General features: G+C 46.5%; 1 protein-coding gene across 1 annotated transcript in view; it reads right to left on the bottom strand.

Annotated features, from left to right (window-relative positions):
• The window catches only part of TULP4 (TUB like protein 4), a gene marked incomplete in the record, with an annotated part of 233,255 nt that overhangs the window by 68,756 nt on the left and 149,890 nt on the right, over positions 1-14,609 (bottom strand). The window contains 1 exon segment of the mRNA XM_027774688.1: positions 8,224-8,352. Within this exon segment, the coding sequence (XP_027630489.1) occupies positions 8,224-8,352 (129 nt within the window).

A 14,609-nucleotide genomic window follows, 5' to 3' on the forward strand; every position in this document is an offset into this window, starting at 1 on the left:
CATAGCCATTACGCTAACTGCTGGTTCCCCATATGCTTATTAATCATACCTTCCTTGGGGATATATCTGTTCAAATTCCCTCATATGTGCACACATGCATGCATTCACAGGCACACACACACACACACACATGGGAGAATGTGAGAATAAATCAAGTACTGACTTTATTGTGCTATACAATTTCTGTATGAATTCTAGGTACACTCTGTCATCAGACATCCACTGCAAATATTTTCTCCCAATCTTTGGCTTACCTTTTCATTTTCTTAATGGCATCGTTCAGAGAGTAGAAACTTTATATTTTTATAAAGTCCAGTTCTACTTTTTCTCTTTTATGGTTCATGCTCTCTGTGTCCATACCAAAGAATTTTTCTAAGCTTGTAAAGATATTTTTTCTTTAAAAAAATTATTTAATTTTATTTGTTCGTTCATTCATTCATCTTAATTTGACCAGACAGAGACACAGAGAGAGAGGGAAAGTGAGAATACAAGCCACCAGGTAAGGGACTCAAACTGTGGTCAGCCATGTGGGAATGTCCAGAGCCTTTACCACCATGCCACCTGCTCGCCCTGGTTGCAAAGATTTCTAGAAGCTTAGCTTTTAAATTTTTGTCTAAGGTTCTGTAAAGTTCACTTATGTGTAGGGTATAAAGTAAGAATCAAGGTTTGCTTTTTTATGAGGGGTTGCCATAGGTCATGCACATTTGCTGGAGGGAGACAGACAGAGAGAGAAAGAAAGTGAGAAATCATCCCCCAGAGGAGATGGCCATGCTGTAATCCCTTCTCCTCCATTCTCCTCTCAGGATCCATATGCACCAGGTGTGATTTTTAAGCCACTAAGTCCAGGATTCAAACTACAGTCAGTCATGTGGGAATTCAGTGCCTTAACCATCATTCCACCTCATGGCCCCTCAAGGTTTGCTTTTAAGAATACAAATATTCAGTTACTTTAGCATTATTTGTCAAAAAAAAAAAAAACCCACTATCGTTTTCCCCCCTGAATTACCTGGGCATCTTCTAATTATCTTCCATTACCTTGTAATCTCTACCTATGGTTAGGCCCACCTTCTCATTCATAAAATTGTTTGTTCTCTCTCCCATTTTGCCTTTAGTAGTGGAGTAAAGAAAAGGGGAGAGAGGTTTTTCAGAGAGGGTCTTCACTATGTCATGATCCTCCTGCTCCAGCCCCCCAATTAGCTAGGACTGCAGGCATGTGCAACTACACCGTGGGTGTCTGGCTGGCCTGGGAGCTGAACCCAGCCTCCCACAAGGCTTCCAGCCTCCCAGTGGTGGTGCTATCTGTTGCTGAAGCTAGGCCTCTCTTTTCTTCTCTTGATCAGCCTTGCTAACGCTGTGTCTCTTTTTTAGTTTCAAAAAAAATAATAATAATTCAGATTTATCTTTATTGTATCAGTTATCTACTACATTAATTTCCACCTTTATTTTTATAATCGCTTCCTTCTCTCATTGGCTTTACTCTACTGCTTATTTGGTATCTTTTTTTCTTTTTTTTAGAGAGAGATTTTTGCTATAGGGCGTGTGCACTTGCCAGAGAGAGAAAAAGAAATCACTCTCCACGGGGGATGGTCACGTCTCAATCCCTACTCCTCTACTCTCCTCTCGGGATTTTGGACATGCACTCACAAGCATCCAGCATGAGTTTCAAGCCATGTGAGAGCCCAGTGCCTTAACCACTACACCAAGTACTGACCCCGACTTGGTATCCTTTTTAGATACTTATCTGACTAATGGTCATGCATGTTTTGATTCCGTTCTAACAAAAACAATTAGATATACATTTCTCTCTTATCACCACTTTAATCAGATCTCACAAATTTTATATATAATGTTTTCAATATCATTCAGGTCTAGGATTTTATGAATGTCCATTAAGTCTATTCTTTAACCCATGAGCTATTTAATAATTCATTTAAATTTTTCTAAATATACAGAAATCTCTTTAACTTACCTTCTTATTATTAACATATTCAGCAGTTACGTTATGTACAGAGATCACAGCCTATAATCATGACACCTACCCAGTGGAAAACTGCTGAGGTTTTATTTATGTCCTAAAACAGAGTTTTGGTCTGTGCCCACATCTGAACTCTTAATTTTTTTGCTGTAGGGCACGTGCACGCGCCAGAAAGAGACTGAGAGAGAGAAAGTAAGAAATGACTCCCCTGGGAAGATAGCTACACTGCAATCTCTTCTCCCCTTCTCCTCTTGGCATGCTGAACGTGCACACACAAGCACCGGCATGTTTTCAAGCCAACAGGTCCCAGATTCCAACCATGCAGCTGGCCATGGAGATCCAGTGACTTAACCACCATGCCATCTGCTGGTCCCTGTCACTCATTGTTATATAGCCCACAAATTGAGAATGCATTTAAATGGTTAGGGAAAAAAGTATCAAGAGAAGAGTGATACTTTATTATTCATGAAATTATACAAAATTCTAATTTTAGTGCCCACAAATAAAAATTTTAACTTTATAATGAAATTCTTGGTAATCTGTTTTCCCTCTTGTTACACAGTACCTATACTAGTGTTGGCTTAGGCTCCTGGTCTGCAATATCGAAAATATTTACTACCGTCCCATTCACAGGAAAGTTGAAGGACCGTGTCCTAGGGCATGACTAATTTTTCGTGCACTGTTCATTTGAGGGAAATGTGTGCTCCCTAACTGACGGACTCAGAATCTGTAATAGCACCAGGTCAGACTCACTCACTGCATCGCTCAGACTGTCTCTACCTCGGCTGATTGCTGTGGCTCAAACCTCCAACTGTGTCACCGGATTAACGATGTTTCCTTTCAGTTCTGTGAGTTTTCTCCCTGTATTTTCATGCTATTATTAATAAGTTCATACATAATAAAAACGTCTTCATGGTAAACCACTTCTATCATTATGTGGTAATACTCTATAAACCAAACACTTTCCATCTTTTTTTTTTTTTTGGAGAGATTTTCACTGTAGGGCGCGTGCGCTCGCCAGACAGACAGAGAGAGACATAGAGACAGAAAGCGAGAAATCACCCCCCAGGGGGGATGGTCACGCTGCAATCCCTTCTCCTCCATTCTCCTCTCGGGATCTTGGGCACGCACGCACACGCGCCCGGCGTGAGTTTTAAGCCACCGGGTCCGGGACACGAACCGCGGTCGACTACGTGGGAGTCCAGCGACATAGCCATTACACTAACTGCTGGTTCCCAACACTTTCCATCTTTAAGTTTATTTTACCTGATAGGAATAGGGCTATATCAGCCTCATTTTTCTCTTTGTTATCTGCCAGATGTCTCTTTCTCCTCCTTTCACTTTAAACTTGCACATGTCCTTGAGCTTTCGGTGTGACTTTTTTTTTTTTTTTTTTGGAGAGGTTTTTGCTATAGGGTGCATGCGCTTGCCAGAGAGACAGAGACAGAGAGACAGAAAGAGAGAAATCACCCCCCAGGGGGGATGGCCATGCTGCAATCCCTTCTCCTCCATTCTCCTCTCGGGATCTTGGGCACGTACACACACGCACCTGGTGTGAGTTTAAGCCACTGAGTCCAGGACTTGAATCACAGTCGACTACATGGAAGTTTAGTGACATAGCCATTACGCTAACTGCTGGTCACAGATGTGACTTTTAAAAACATGCATCTAAGGTTTTAAAAAATACAATTTGTCAAGCTATCTTTTTATTGATGAATTTAGTCATTTACATTTATTCTAGTTAGTGTTATACTTGCACCTGTTTCTACCACTTTAATTTACTTTTTCAGTTTGTATTGTCTTTTGTTTTTTATATTCTTTAAAAAAATGTGACATTCTGGATATATTACTTTTTCATTTTTTAATTTATTATCATCATAATCTTGTTTATATTACATTGAATCACATATAACTTTACAGTGTATTATATTGCTTTTTCAAAAGGGAATGCTCTGGATATATTACATTTCAGGTAATAAGAAAACAAATGAATAAACACCAAAAGGGCATGAACTTTTGACTGTTTTCCCAGGAGAGGTTATGGGTTTATGCTGAATGATCAGAAGTGTCTTTGTCACGACAGTGACATGGATTGGTGAGCTTGCTTGTGGATTTTGAATAGCTCATCTGAGGTTACCAAGAAAAAAAAGAAAAAGATGTTTCCCGGGACTGGCAGGTGGTATGGTGGTTAAAGGCGCTAGACTCCCATATAGCTGACCATAGTTCAAGTCCCTAACCGGTTTGCTTTCTCAATTTCTGTCTGTCTGTCTGTCTCTGCCCTTCTCTGGTCAAATTAAAATAAATAAACAAATAAAGTTTAATAAAATAATTCTTTATAAAATTGTTTCTCTAGATAAACCTTGGCTTCACTGCCATTATATTCCAACCAATTACACTATCAATCCTTCTCAAGAACTTCAATGACCTTTTATCAGAGACATGCTAAATTCTGTAATCAAACTGAACAACTGTTTTATTTTGCAAAGATAATGATATTTATTTGCATGGATTTTAACTAGGTATCTTGGAAAGGATTTGTAATAAAAGAAAAATAGCTTAACAGAAGGCTAAAACATACAGCTGGTAAAAAAACAGCTTTTCAGAGATACCGACTTACATCTCTAAAAAGAGGTGATAGAGGATGTTTGCATGAACTAATCACATCTATGAGGTCAGTGCAGAGTAACAAGAATGTGTCACAACCAGCAAAACAAAAACGGGAAACCAAGTACCAAATGCTGTTAGGAAAAAAAAAAAAAGGCGGAAACTCCCTTTCGCCAGGGGTTGCACGCTCACGCTTTACTAGGATCCTGAGCCCTGGATTAACTAGAGCTAAGCAAAGCTCTGGGGGAAAGAAACGCACTGGCGAGAGAAACCCAAGAATCAAATGTTTGACGACTTTGTGATGAAGAAAGGCGGGCCATTTAACAAGGATCATCTGTTACTTCTAAGTAGTAGCATTTTTCTGAGTTGGTTTCAATGATATTCGCCCTCCAAGCCGTGGACTCTCCTTCCAGTAGCTGCTTTTTGAGGGGTACAGAACCACCATTCCTCAGCCTATGATCTGTGGTCACTACTGTCACTAGCAAATGATGTCTATTTACTCAGCTAAGATTTGACTCTAGCACAATTAAAAGCAACCAGTCCTCCCCAAAATGTCCATGCTTAATGACAACAACTGCTCGATGGATTCGAAGGTTGGAAGAATCAGAGTTCCAAACAGTAATATTACATAGAAGTCAGAATTGTTTTTATAAGGTGAACCTGCTAGGCTCAGGCACTGTGGGAGCCTAGGTGCTCCCAGTGTCCTGGGGTCCACGTGAGCTCACTGGCCCCAGGTCTGAGTCTACCCTCCCTTTCCGGTGTCTACCACGCTTTTCTGCTCCAGGTGCTAATGGAAGGAAAGGTGGGGCATGTGAGGGCGGTTGTGACCACACGGTTGCTCCATGGAGATGACAGGTGGCTCCTGCTTGGACAGGAGAAAGCCACATGGTGGTAGCATAGCTTGCTGGAGGGTGGGGGTCTCTCTAATAGCAATTAGGTCTGAGCTTCTTTGGATATACTATGAATACATGCATTGTTTTTCTTTTCTTTTTTTTTTTTTTTGAGATTATTTGCTATAGAGCACATGCGCTCACCAGACAGACAGATAAGAAAGAGACAGAAGGCAAGAATTCATCCCCCAGGGAGGATGGCCATGCTGCAATTTCTTCTCCATTCTCCTCTTCGGATCTTAGGCGCACAAGTGCCTGGTGTGAGTTTTAAGCTACTGGATTTGAGACTTGAACCGTGGTTGACTACATTAGGAGTCCAGTGACGTAACCATTACACGACCTGCTGGTTCCTCTTTCTTTCTTTTAATTGCCAAAGGGTGTGTGCACTTGCCAAAGAGGATGGAGAGACAGAAAGGCGGGGAAAAAGCACCCCTTAGTGGGATGTGGTCATGCTACAATCCTTTCTGTTTCACTATCCTCCTGGGATTTCAGGTGAGCGTTCATACACTCCTGATGTGTTTTTCAAGCTACTGGGGTTAGGATTTGAGCCGCACAGTCAGATGTAGGATCCTGCTCCCTCAACCATTAGGTCACATGCTGGCCAGAAGACATGCATTTCTGTCAAAAGAAGATCAAGAGTGTGGTGGAGGGTTTTGAACTCAAACACACCTGGCTTGAATTCTGGCATTGTTACCCACACACTTCCCTGGATCGGTCCCTGAGCTCCTTCCCTGGATCTTCTCTTTTATCCACGGAGAACAACACCTTTCTCAGGACGAGCTTCCTGTGCACTGAGAGAAGTGATGACGCGTGAAAAGCCACGCACCTGGCTGGCACCTGCCCTGGCGCTCCTTCCCCACCCCTCTCTGAGAAAGGAGTTCAGTCCTCTGGAATCCTATCCTGAACACCTCGTGCCCCACCACCGGGCCTTCCTAGTAAGAACATCCTGCATGTTGGTTAATGAGAAAATCACCACACTCAAGAGTCTCTTCTGGCAAACTCAGAGCAGTCTCCGCATAGCAGGAAACCATGAAGATCTGCTACCTAAGACCTGAAACTAGCTGGGGCGATGCCACATGGCTGCTGTTTCGGGCAGCCCAGCCGTGTCAGTGGGTACAAGGCAGGTCCAGGCACTGTGACAGCGAGCTGGGACGACCACTGTGTGCCGACAGTGTTCTGAGCACTTCACACGCGGTCTCATTGAACCCCACGGTGATCTTCTGAGGCAGGTCCCATCGGAGTCGCTATATGACTGATGAGGAAACTCAGGCACAGGGCAGGATTCCCATTCAGAAGACAGGGCCTGAGACTTTCACACTATGTGGTCTGATTCCAGAGCTCATTTTCCAGCCTGTGCCTCCACCCACAAGGGGAAAGGAACCTTCCCTGGCTACAGCGATTTCCACACTTGTGGTTCCTCTTCAAGAAGGCCAGTGAGTGGTCAGGGGTAGGCTCTACCTCTTCCAGGTCTTACTCTGAGGAGGCAGGCAGGAAACCGAGAAGATCTCATCTTACCAAGTAAATGCTTACCCTACCAAGTAAGCGAATGCATGAGCTCGTAGCAAGGCTGCTGGCTTCAAGCAGAGGTCGGTCTGTCTGCTGTGAAGGTATCTTGCAAGGCCCCTCAGCCTGCTGGCGGAATGCCAAAGTCATCTTCACTCTTCACAATATCATGTCGCATGAATGGCCTGGGTCTCTCCAACTTGGGCAGCTCACAGCTCATATAAGCAATGGGTGGGAGAGGGGAGGACGAATCTAATCCCTTGAGAACACAGCCACGAGGAAGCCATTCTAGGAGAGCTAAGACGTGGCGAGGACTGGTGCTGCCAGGACAGAGCTGCGTCAGATCCCAGACGGGAACCGCCTGCTCCACACGTCCTGGAACTCCTGAGAAGAGGTGCGTGGAGGCCCCCTGCACAGTCAAGGGGAGCCGCCCTCAGCCAGGCGGTTCCAGAAATGGCCCAGCTTGGCATCCTCACACAACTGTTTCCTTCAGAGCAGATACAGACTGAACCAAGAGCGGGGCACTGACAGGTGGCTAGGTAACTGAAACCCGACAGAGAGGGTGTCACGACTCTGAGTGGGTTGTGAGAGACTGTAGGCTCTGCGAGAGAGGCCTGAGGATCACAACATGAAACACCTCTGAAAGGGAGCAAAAGAGTGAGGTACCAGGCCCTGTTCAAGGATCCGCTAGTAACTGCAACATGGAGAGGTTAAAAAAAAAAAAAAAGAAGTGGCTCCACATCTCTAATCTGAGCTGACAACTTGGAAAGTTCTAACGGCAGCTGAGTGAAAAGGGGGATGCAGAAGTTCACGCTCTCTTTTTACCTAGTGACATATAAGAGGAACAAAAACAGGGCTCTAATTTCATTTTCCTTCTTTTCTTTTATTAAGGTTTTTATCATACGGCACTCACAGGAGAGAGGAAGAGGGAAAGTGAGAAATCACCCCCCAGGGAAGATGGCTGTGCTGCAATCCCTTCTCCTGTTGGGATTTTAGGCATGCACTCACATGCACCCGGTGTGATATTCAAGCCACTAGTTCCAGGACTCAAACCGTGATTGACTGGCCACATGGGAATCCAGCGCCTTAACCACCATGCTACCTGTTGGCCCTAATTTAGTCTGTTTCTACCCTCCAATCAAGTTCTGGAAGGGCTTTCTGCCTGGGTGATGCCAACGTTGCCGCCCAGGACACCTGGTCTGGCCTCCTGCGCCCAGCACCTTCCACCTGCAGCGCTCCGCGCCCACTCACCTGAGCCCCGCGGTCGTTGACCAGCTCCACAGACCACCTGCCTTCGTACTGAATCCACACAAATATCCCGCCGTCGGCGTCGCACGTGGCCAGTTTCTGGTATGGCTCGTTCCACCTCACCAGCACGACCTGGAAAAACACCAAGCAGACGTTCACCACAGGAAATAAGCCAGCGGCCCAGGATCCCGTCTGTGATGTGATCAGATTTCAGAACTAAGCAGGATGCAGTCAGGGGAAAGACGGGAGGCTGCGGATTCGTGGGGAGATGGGCAGAGCCCACACATGGCAGTCTCTCACGGGACTGACGCACTCGACGAGGCCCCGAGCACACAGTGAACCACAGCACTGCACGCCCGGTGCCGTGAACAGAGGGCGCACAGCCCATCCGCCCCAGCACCCGCCTCTCACAGGTGTGCAGGTCCTGTGTCGTGGGGAACTGTCGTCGCAAAATACATTACATATCTGAACCGTGGTGTTATTTGCTTAGAACAGAAAGAGGAAACGGCGAGTCCTCTTTCATTCTGGTTTTTCCTCCAAGGTGAAAGTTTCCATTCCTTTTTTAGATTACCTTATTTCCAAACAGTTTAGCATCTACATGTGGCCAATTTGGAAGTGAGCCAGCTGAGCGATGTACATTGTTTAGGACTTATGACAGAGAAAATCTGAAGGAATTAGAGGCTCCGAAATTTGTGAGCATAAGAACTTAGTTTTTTAATTTAAAAAACTCCAAATCAAGACGAATTATTTTTATCTTGATCATTTCCTTATCTAAAAAGGTAAGAATTCTGGTAGGTGGCCTGTGAGAAGCAAAGTCCGAGGAGACTGAGGGCAGCTCTCACGAAGGCCAGGAAAGCCCACGAGGGAGCGAGGCTCATCAACGGGCCTGGGCGACCCTGCATCACAAAACCGAGACCTCGAGGTTGTCTGCGGAGAAGGTTCCCGAGGCGGTCCCTGACTGGCCTGCCTTGGCGACCACGCTGACACTCAGCATGTACTGATCATGCTCATCTATGTGACTGTCGCTGGGTTCAAGGACAGGAAGCAGCCCTCTGCCCTCTAGTGAGGGCACAGACACACGGACGCATACCGACATCTGTCAATAAAACAGACACATGGATGCATACTGACATCTGTCAATAAAACGGGGGCTGCTTTCATCCAGCGAGAGCACAACACAGTGCAGGCAGACTGGAGCCCCTGTCCACTCCCAGCATTCTGTGCCTGGTGGAACACCTCGAACTGCTGTAAATACGGGACATCGGTATAAATGGGGTCTCCAGGCTCTAACACATATTCTCAAGTAGAGAGTCAGCCTGAGGACTGGTGGTTAGGGGCCTCTATAATGCCTGGGCCCCTCCTTTCATTCACCGGTCCAAACTGCATTTCCTGCTTTCATATCCCACTACTTCTCAAAGTCATGCAACAAGAGTACCTAATTTTAGGTCTTTAAAACTGCTTCCAGGGACCAGCAGTTGGCGTAATGACTATGTCGCTGGATTCCCATGTAGTCAACCGTGGTTCGAGTCCTGGGCCCGGTAGCTTAAACTCATGCTGGGCACGTGTGCGTGTGTGCCTAAGATCCCAGGAGGAGAATGGAGGAGAAGGGATTGCGGCCTGGCCATCCCCCCTGGGGGTGATTTCTCGCTTTCTCTCTCTGGCGAGTGCATGCGCCCTATAGCAAAAACCTTTCAAAAAAAAAAAAAAAAAAAAAACCCAAACAAACAAAAAAAAAACCTGCTTCCTGGGAACAAGAGAGCTAGGAGAAATTCCCAAAGCAGTCTGGATCGCTCTGCCTGGAGCTAGCCCTGGTTTGCCACACTGGGTGGATTCAGCACTTGGGAGCTGTACAATAAAACTCTAAAATTTTCTACGAGAAAATGACCGCCCTACACTTACAAGGTAAAGACTATTACAGTGCTCCTTAAAAGCTTGGCAAAGATCAAAGACATCTGTGAGATTGTGGTCTTCGAGACTTGCAAATCACTAACCAGTTCAACTTGGTCTGGCCGACAGTCTCCAGGCTCAAGTCGAGCTGCCTGGAGCACACCTGAGCACGCCCAGGCTCCCCTCTGCCGGGGCCTCTCACCGTGCACACACAGCGAGGAGCCTGTCCTGCTCAGGTAGAGGGACAGCTGAGTGCTGCACGCAGCAACGTCACAGATGTTGTGCCAAACAACTTGAAGGGACTTCAGAAAGCTCATGGGATAACAGAATTAAAATATGCATTCACTTCAGCGCAAAAGGATTCTGAAATCCATAGTTTTTCTCATAGTAGACATTTTCTGTTAACTTTTGAAGGCCTCTTGTATATAATCAGAAGCTATGCTCCTTAGCAAACGATATCTTTGAGCTATAAAAGTACTGAAACTTAGTTTCCCAGAGCATTCTAACAGCAGCACATGCTGCGTGCCTGCCGGGAATAGCCGGCGCTGAGGCAGAGGCTAAGAGCCTGTGGTCCCTACGGCGCTCGCTTTGCGAAGTGGACAAAATGCAGTGCTCCATCTGCCATTACAGACCTGTGGACCAACGAGGGGCCCCGTGCTGGTGCACAGGAGGACAACAAATCCACGCTCACGTTTTTAATCTAATTTTTGAAATTCTCTACTTAAATGACAGTGATTTTAAAAAACACAACTACGGCGAGCAACACATACATTTTAAGTCACATGGGCTGTGTCATCAAATTCAGAATCTTCAAATGTTTGGCAAAAGCCAACTTCACAGATTTCTTTCAGATCCAACAGTGATGTGTCCCAAGCCCTAATCCACAAATGTGTACGTGGCTACAAAGTCACACAGTAACTATTTCAGCCCCCAATCATGAATGTACCAGAAAGAACTGCCCAGAATGGAACACGACAGGTAGGAAGACGGTATTCCCAGATCCAAGTCATTTTCCCGGGTCAGCAGCAGTGAGCACGAGCCGCCTTAGGAAGCAATACTTAACGGCAAATGCGGCATTTCAGGGACAGGGGTCAGTCACCTCTACGCTGTGCCCCAGCTGCTGCCACGCATGGCCGCTGCTTTACTCGCACCGACGACCAAACCCCCTCCTCACAAACGCAGCCCGCACACGCACAGCACGCCGCAGACACGAAGAGCAGAGCAGACATCTTTTACATTATTCCGAGCTAAAGTAAAGACTTCGGGGTCTCACGAGAACACAGTGGCCACTGTGGATAAACGCACCACTCCAGGACGTGCTCTCCTATTTTTCCCTGACTCTCCATCAGTCGGGAGGCAGCAGTGAATGGAGAAGCAGTCCCGTGCACATACTTCCTTCTGAGCTCACTGGCTGAACCTGAATAGGGAGCTACCCTCCAGAACTGGAGACAGATTCTCCCAACGCGTCCTGGTGGAAAATAAAGTCAAAGTGCTAGTGCTGTTTCCCCGGGCAGCTCGCTCATTTCCTTTCTTGTCCGCAATTCACAGCTGCTGCCTTATCTCCCAGCAGCCCACTTCCTGCCCCGAATCCTTCCAGCCGGCTTGGCACTGTGAGGACATGCTCGTGTGCCGAGGAATCACCAACCAGGGCCAGCTGCTTCGTAGTCTCCCCAGTCACGCACGGGGTGCGGGCGCCATGGATCAGCAGACATCCTAAGGCGGAGCTTGCCTTCCCTGTTATAGGAAAACGGGGCTCTCATTTACTCTGAGCACCAAAGGACTTCCATGTGCGGGGTGTGAGCGAAGGTGTAAGTTCTACTAACAAGTCAGAGGATGAGCCCACCAGCGGGTAGCTAAGGAGGCCAGATCCCACATCCCACATGGCCGGCCTCACGGTTTGGGTCCTGGACTCTGCCGGCTTGAGAAACACACCAGGTGTGTGTGCTTATGTGCGCAAAATCCCAAGAGGAGGGAGCAATGGAGGAGAACGGATGGGGTGTGACCATCCCCTAAGTAAGAGAGCTTTCTCTCTTTCCCCTGTCTCTCTCCAGCAAGCATATGCATGCAGGCAAATTTTTAAAAAAGTCAGAAGATAAACTAAGTTTTAACCAACGCCGTCAGTTACTCAAAAAACAAAACAATAGAACAGCCTGTTACCGTTTTCAGCACAAGTTCTATCAGCTTTGTAGTGTCATTTTTCTTGATAAATGCTTAGTGGGGAGGCCACTCTGTTGCAGCCAAGTTGAACAAAAGCACGAGTAAACTGGGGACCTGCTATTTCTAGCTACGTTACTTTTTTAAAAAGATTTATTTAATTTTTGTTTTTTATTATTATTCAATTTGATCAGAAAGAGAGAGAAAGAAAAAGAGAAAGTGAGAAAGCAAGCTGCCAGGTCCGGGACTTGAACTGCTACCATGTGGGAGTCTAGCGCCTTAACCACTACACCACCTGCTGGCCCCTTTATTTTTATAAGTTTTGCTATAAGGCATGTGCAATCACCAGAGAGAAAGCAAGAAATTACCCCCCAGAGGGGAAGGTCGGGCTGCAGTCCCTTCTCCAGTCTCCTGTTGAGATTTTGGGCATGCACACACATGCACCTGGCATGATTATCAAGTTACCAGCTCCCACGTGGAATGGGCCACGTGGTATCCAGCACCTTATCCTCCACACCACCTGCTGGCCTCCTGACTACCTTCTGAAGTGAAGCAATCTTGTGGGACTGAGCCCTTAAACCTGTGAGGTCTGAGACTAACTCAAGGTACTGTCAGAACCGAAGCCTCTAGGTTGGTATCCGGAGAGTGGGACAAATGGCTATTAGTGTTGAAAAGCACACCACGCACATTCGGTGTTGGGAGTATTATGCATTAAAACAGACTATTCCTGCTTTTACTACCAATGTTGCTTACAATCTTCTACAATACTTCTTGCGGAAAAGTAAGTTTCTCTAGAGCTTTCCCTATTTTCTGTCTCCAGTAAAAGTGAGAAATCACCCTCCGGGAGGGTAGACACACTGTAATCCTTTCTCCTCCACTCTCCTTTCAGGATTTTGGAAACATACACCCCCAGTATCTTTTTCAAGCCATCGGGTCTGGGACTCAAGCCATGTAGTTTGCCACGTGGGATCCAGCAGCTTTAACTTCCATGCCACCAACAGGTCCTATATATTCTTTAAAAAAAAATTTTTTTTTAAATTATTTTTTCCATAAGCAAGAGAGACAGGGAGAGAGAAAAAGCACCCCCAATAGGGTCGTGGTGCCATGGCTCACCCCCAGCTTCAGCCAGCCCCAGATCATGGTCACAGGGAAGCCTGGCGTGCTCAGGGAGGGCTCCACACAGGAAGGCAGAGCACACCTGAGTCCGCCGTGTCTGCCCGACAGACCTGTACCTCCTGTCCAGTTTGGAATTTACAGTCCGTGCTCTGCTCTCCCTCACTGCTCAAGGACAGTGACTACCCAGCCCCCGCCCAGGCTCTGCTCAGCTGCTGCACCTCCCTTCATGGCTCCCTCCACGATGTCAGAGTCTCAGTGTGCAGCAGTCCCCATGAGGCACCTGCAACTCAACCACCACAGGGATCTCTGGGGGATGGTGAGTGTGTCGGAAGGCGACGGTGCACTACGTGAATGTCTGCGCTTGGCGTTGTTGCCGAAGGCTAAGCTGTGAGAGGTCTTGACCAGGGCCGCCTGGCACGGAGGTCAGGGGAGCCAGATTCCACGCAGCCACCCTCTGAGCCCTTGACTTACTTGTTTTGTGAGCACTACCTTACTTTCTTTTTTTTTTTTCTTTTCTTGTTTTTGGAGAGGTTTTTGCTATAGGGCGCATGCGCTTGCCAGAAAGACAGAGAGATGCAGAAAGCCAGAAAGCAAGAAATCCCCCCCCAGGGGGGATGGCCACGCCACAATCCCTTCCCCTCCATTCTCCTCTCAGGATCTTGGGCACGCACGCACATGCGCCCGGCGTGAGTTTAAGCCACAGGGTCTGGGACTCGATCTGTGGTCAACTACATGGGAATCCAGCGACATAGCCATTACGCTAACTGCTGGCCCCATGCACTACCTTACTTTCTGATGCTAAAAGAAATACAGAGGACAAATAAGTACGTGAAAAGACAATTATCATAAGTCATGCAGAAATGCTAATTAAAATCACAATGAAGGACCAGCAGATGATGTTAATGGTTACGTCACTGGACTCCCACGTAGTCGACCATGGTTTGAGTCCCAGACCTGGCGACTTAAAACTCATGCTAGTCGCATGTGCATGCATGCTCAAGACCCCGAGAGGAGAATGGAGAAGGGACTGCAACTTGACCATCCCCCTGGGGGTGATTTCTTGCTTTCTCCCTGTCTCTCCAACACATACATATGCCCTATAGCAAAAATCTCCCCCCACCAAAAAAAGAAAAAAAAAATCACAATAAGACAATATTTCACTTACTAAGTGACTACAACTAACTTTTTTTTTTTTTTTTTTTTTTAGTTTTTCGGCGTAAGGAACATGTACT

This window comes from Tupaia chinensis, unplaced genomic scaffold (genome assembly GCF_000334495.1).
Source record: "Tupaia chinensis unplaced genomic scaffold, TupChi_1.0 Scaffold000468_1, whole genome shotgun sequence".
Classification (NCBI taxonomy): domain Eukaryota; kingdom Metazoa; phylum Chordata; class Mammalia; order Scandentia; family Tupaiidae; genus Tupaia; species Tupaia belangeri.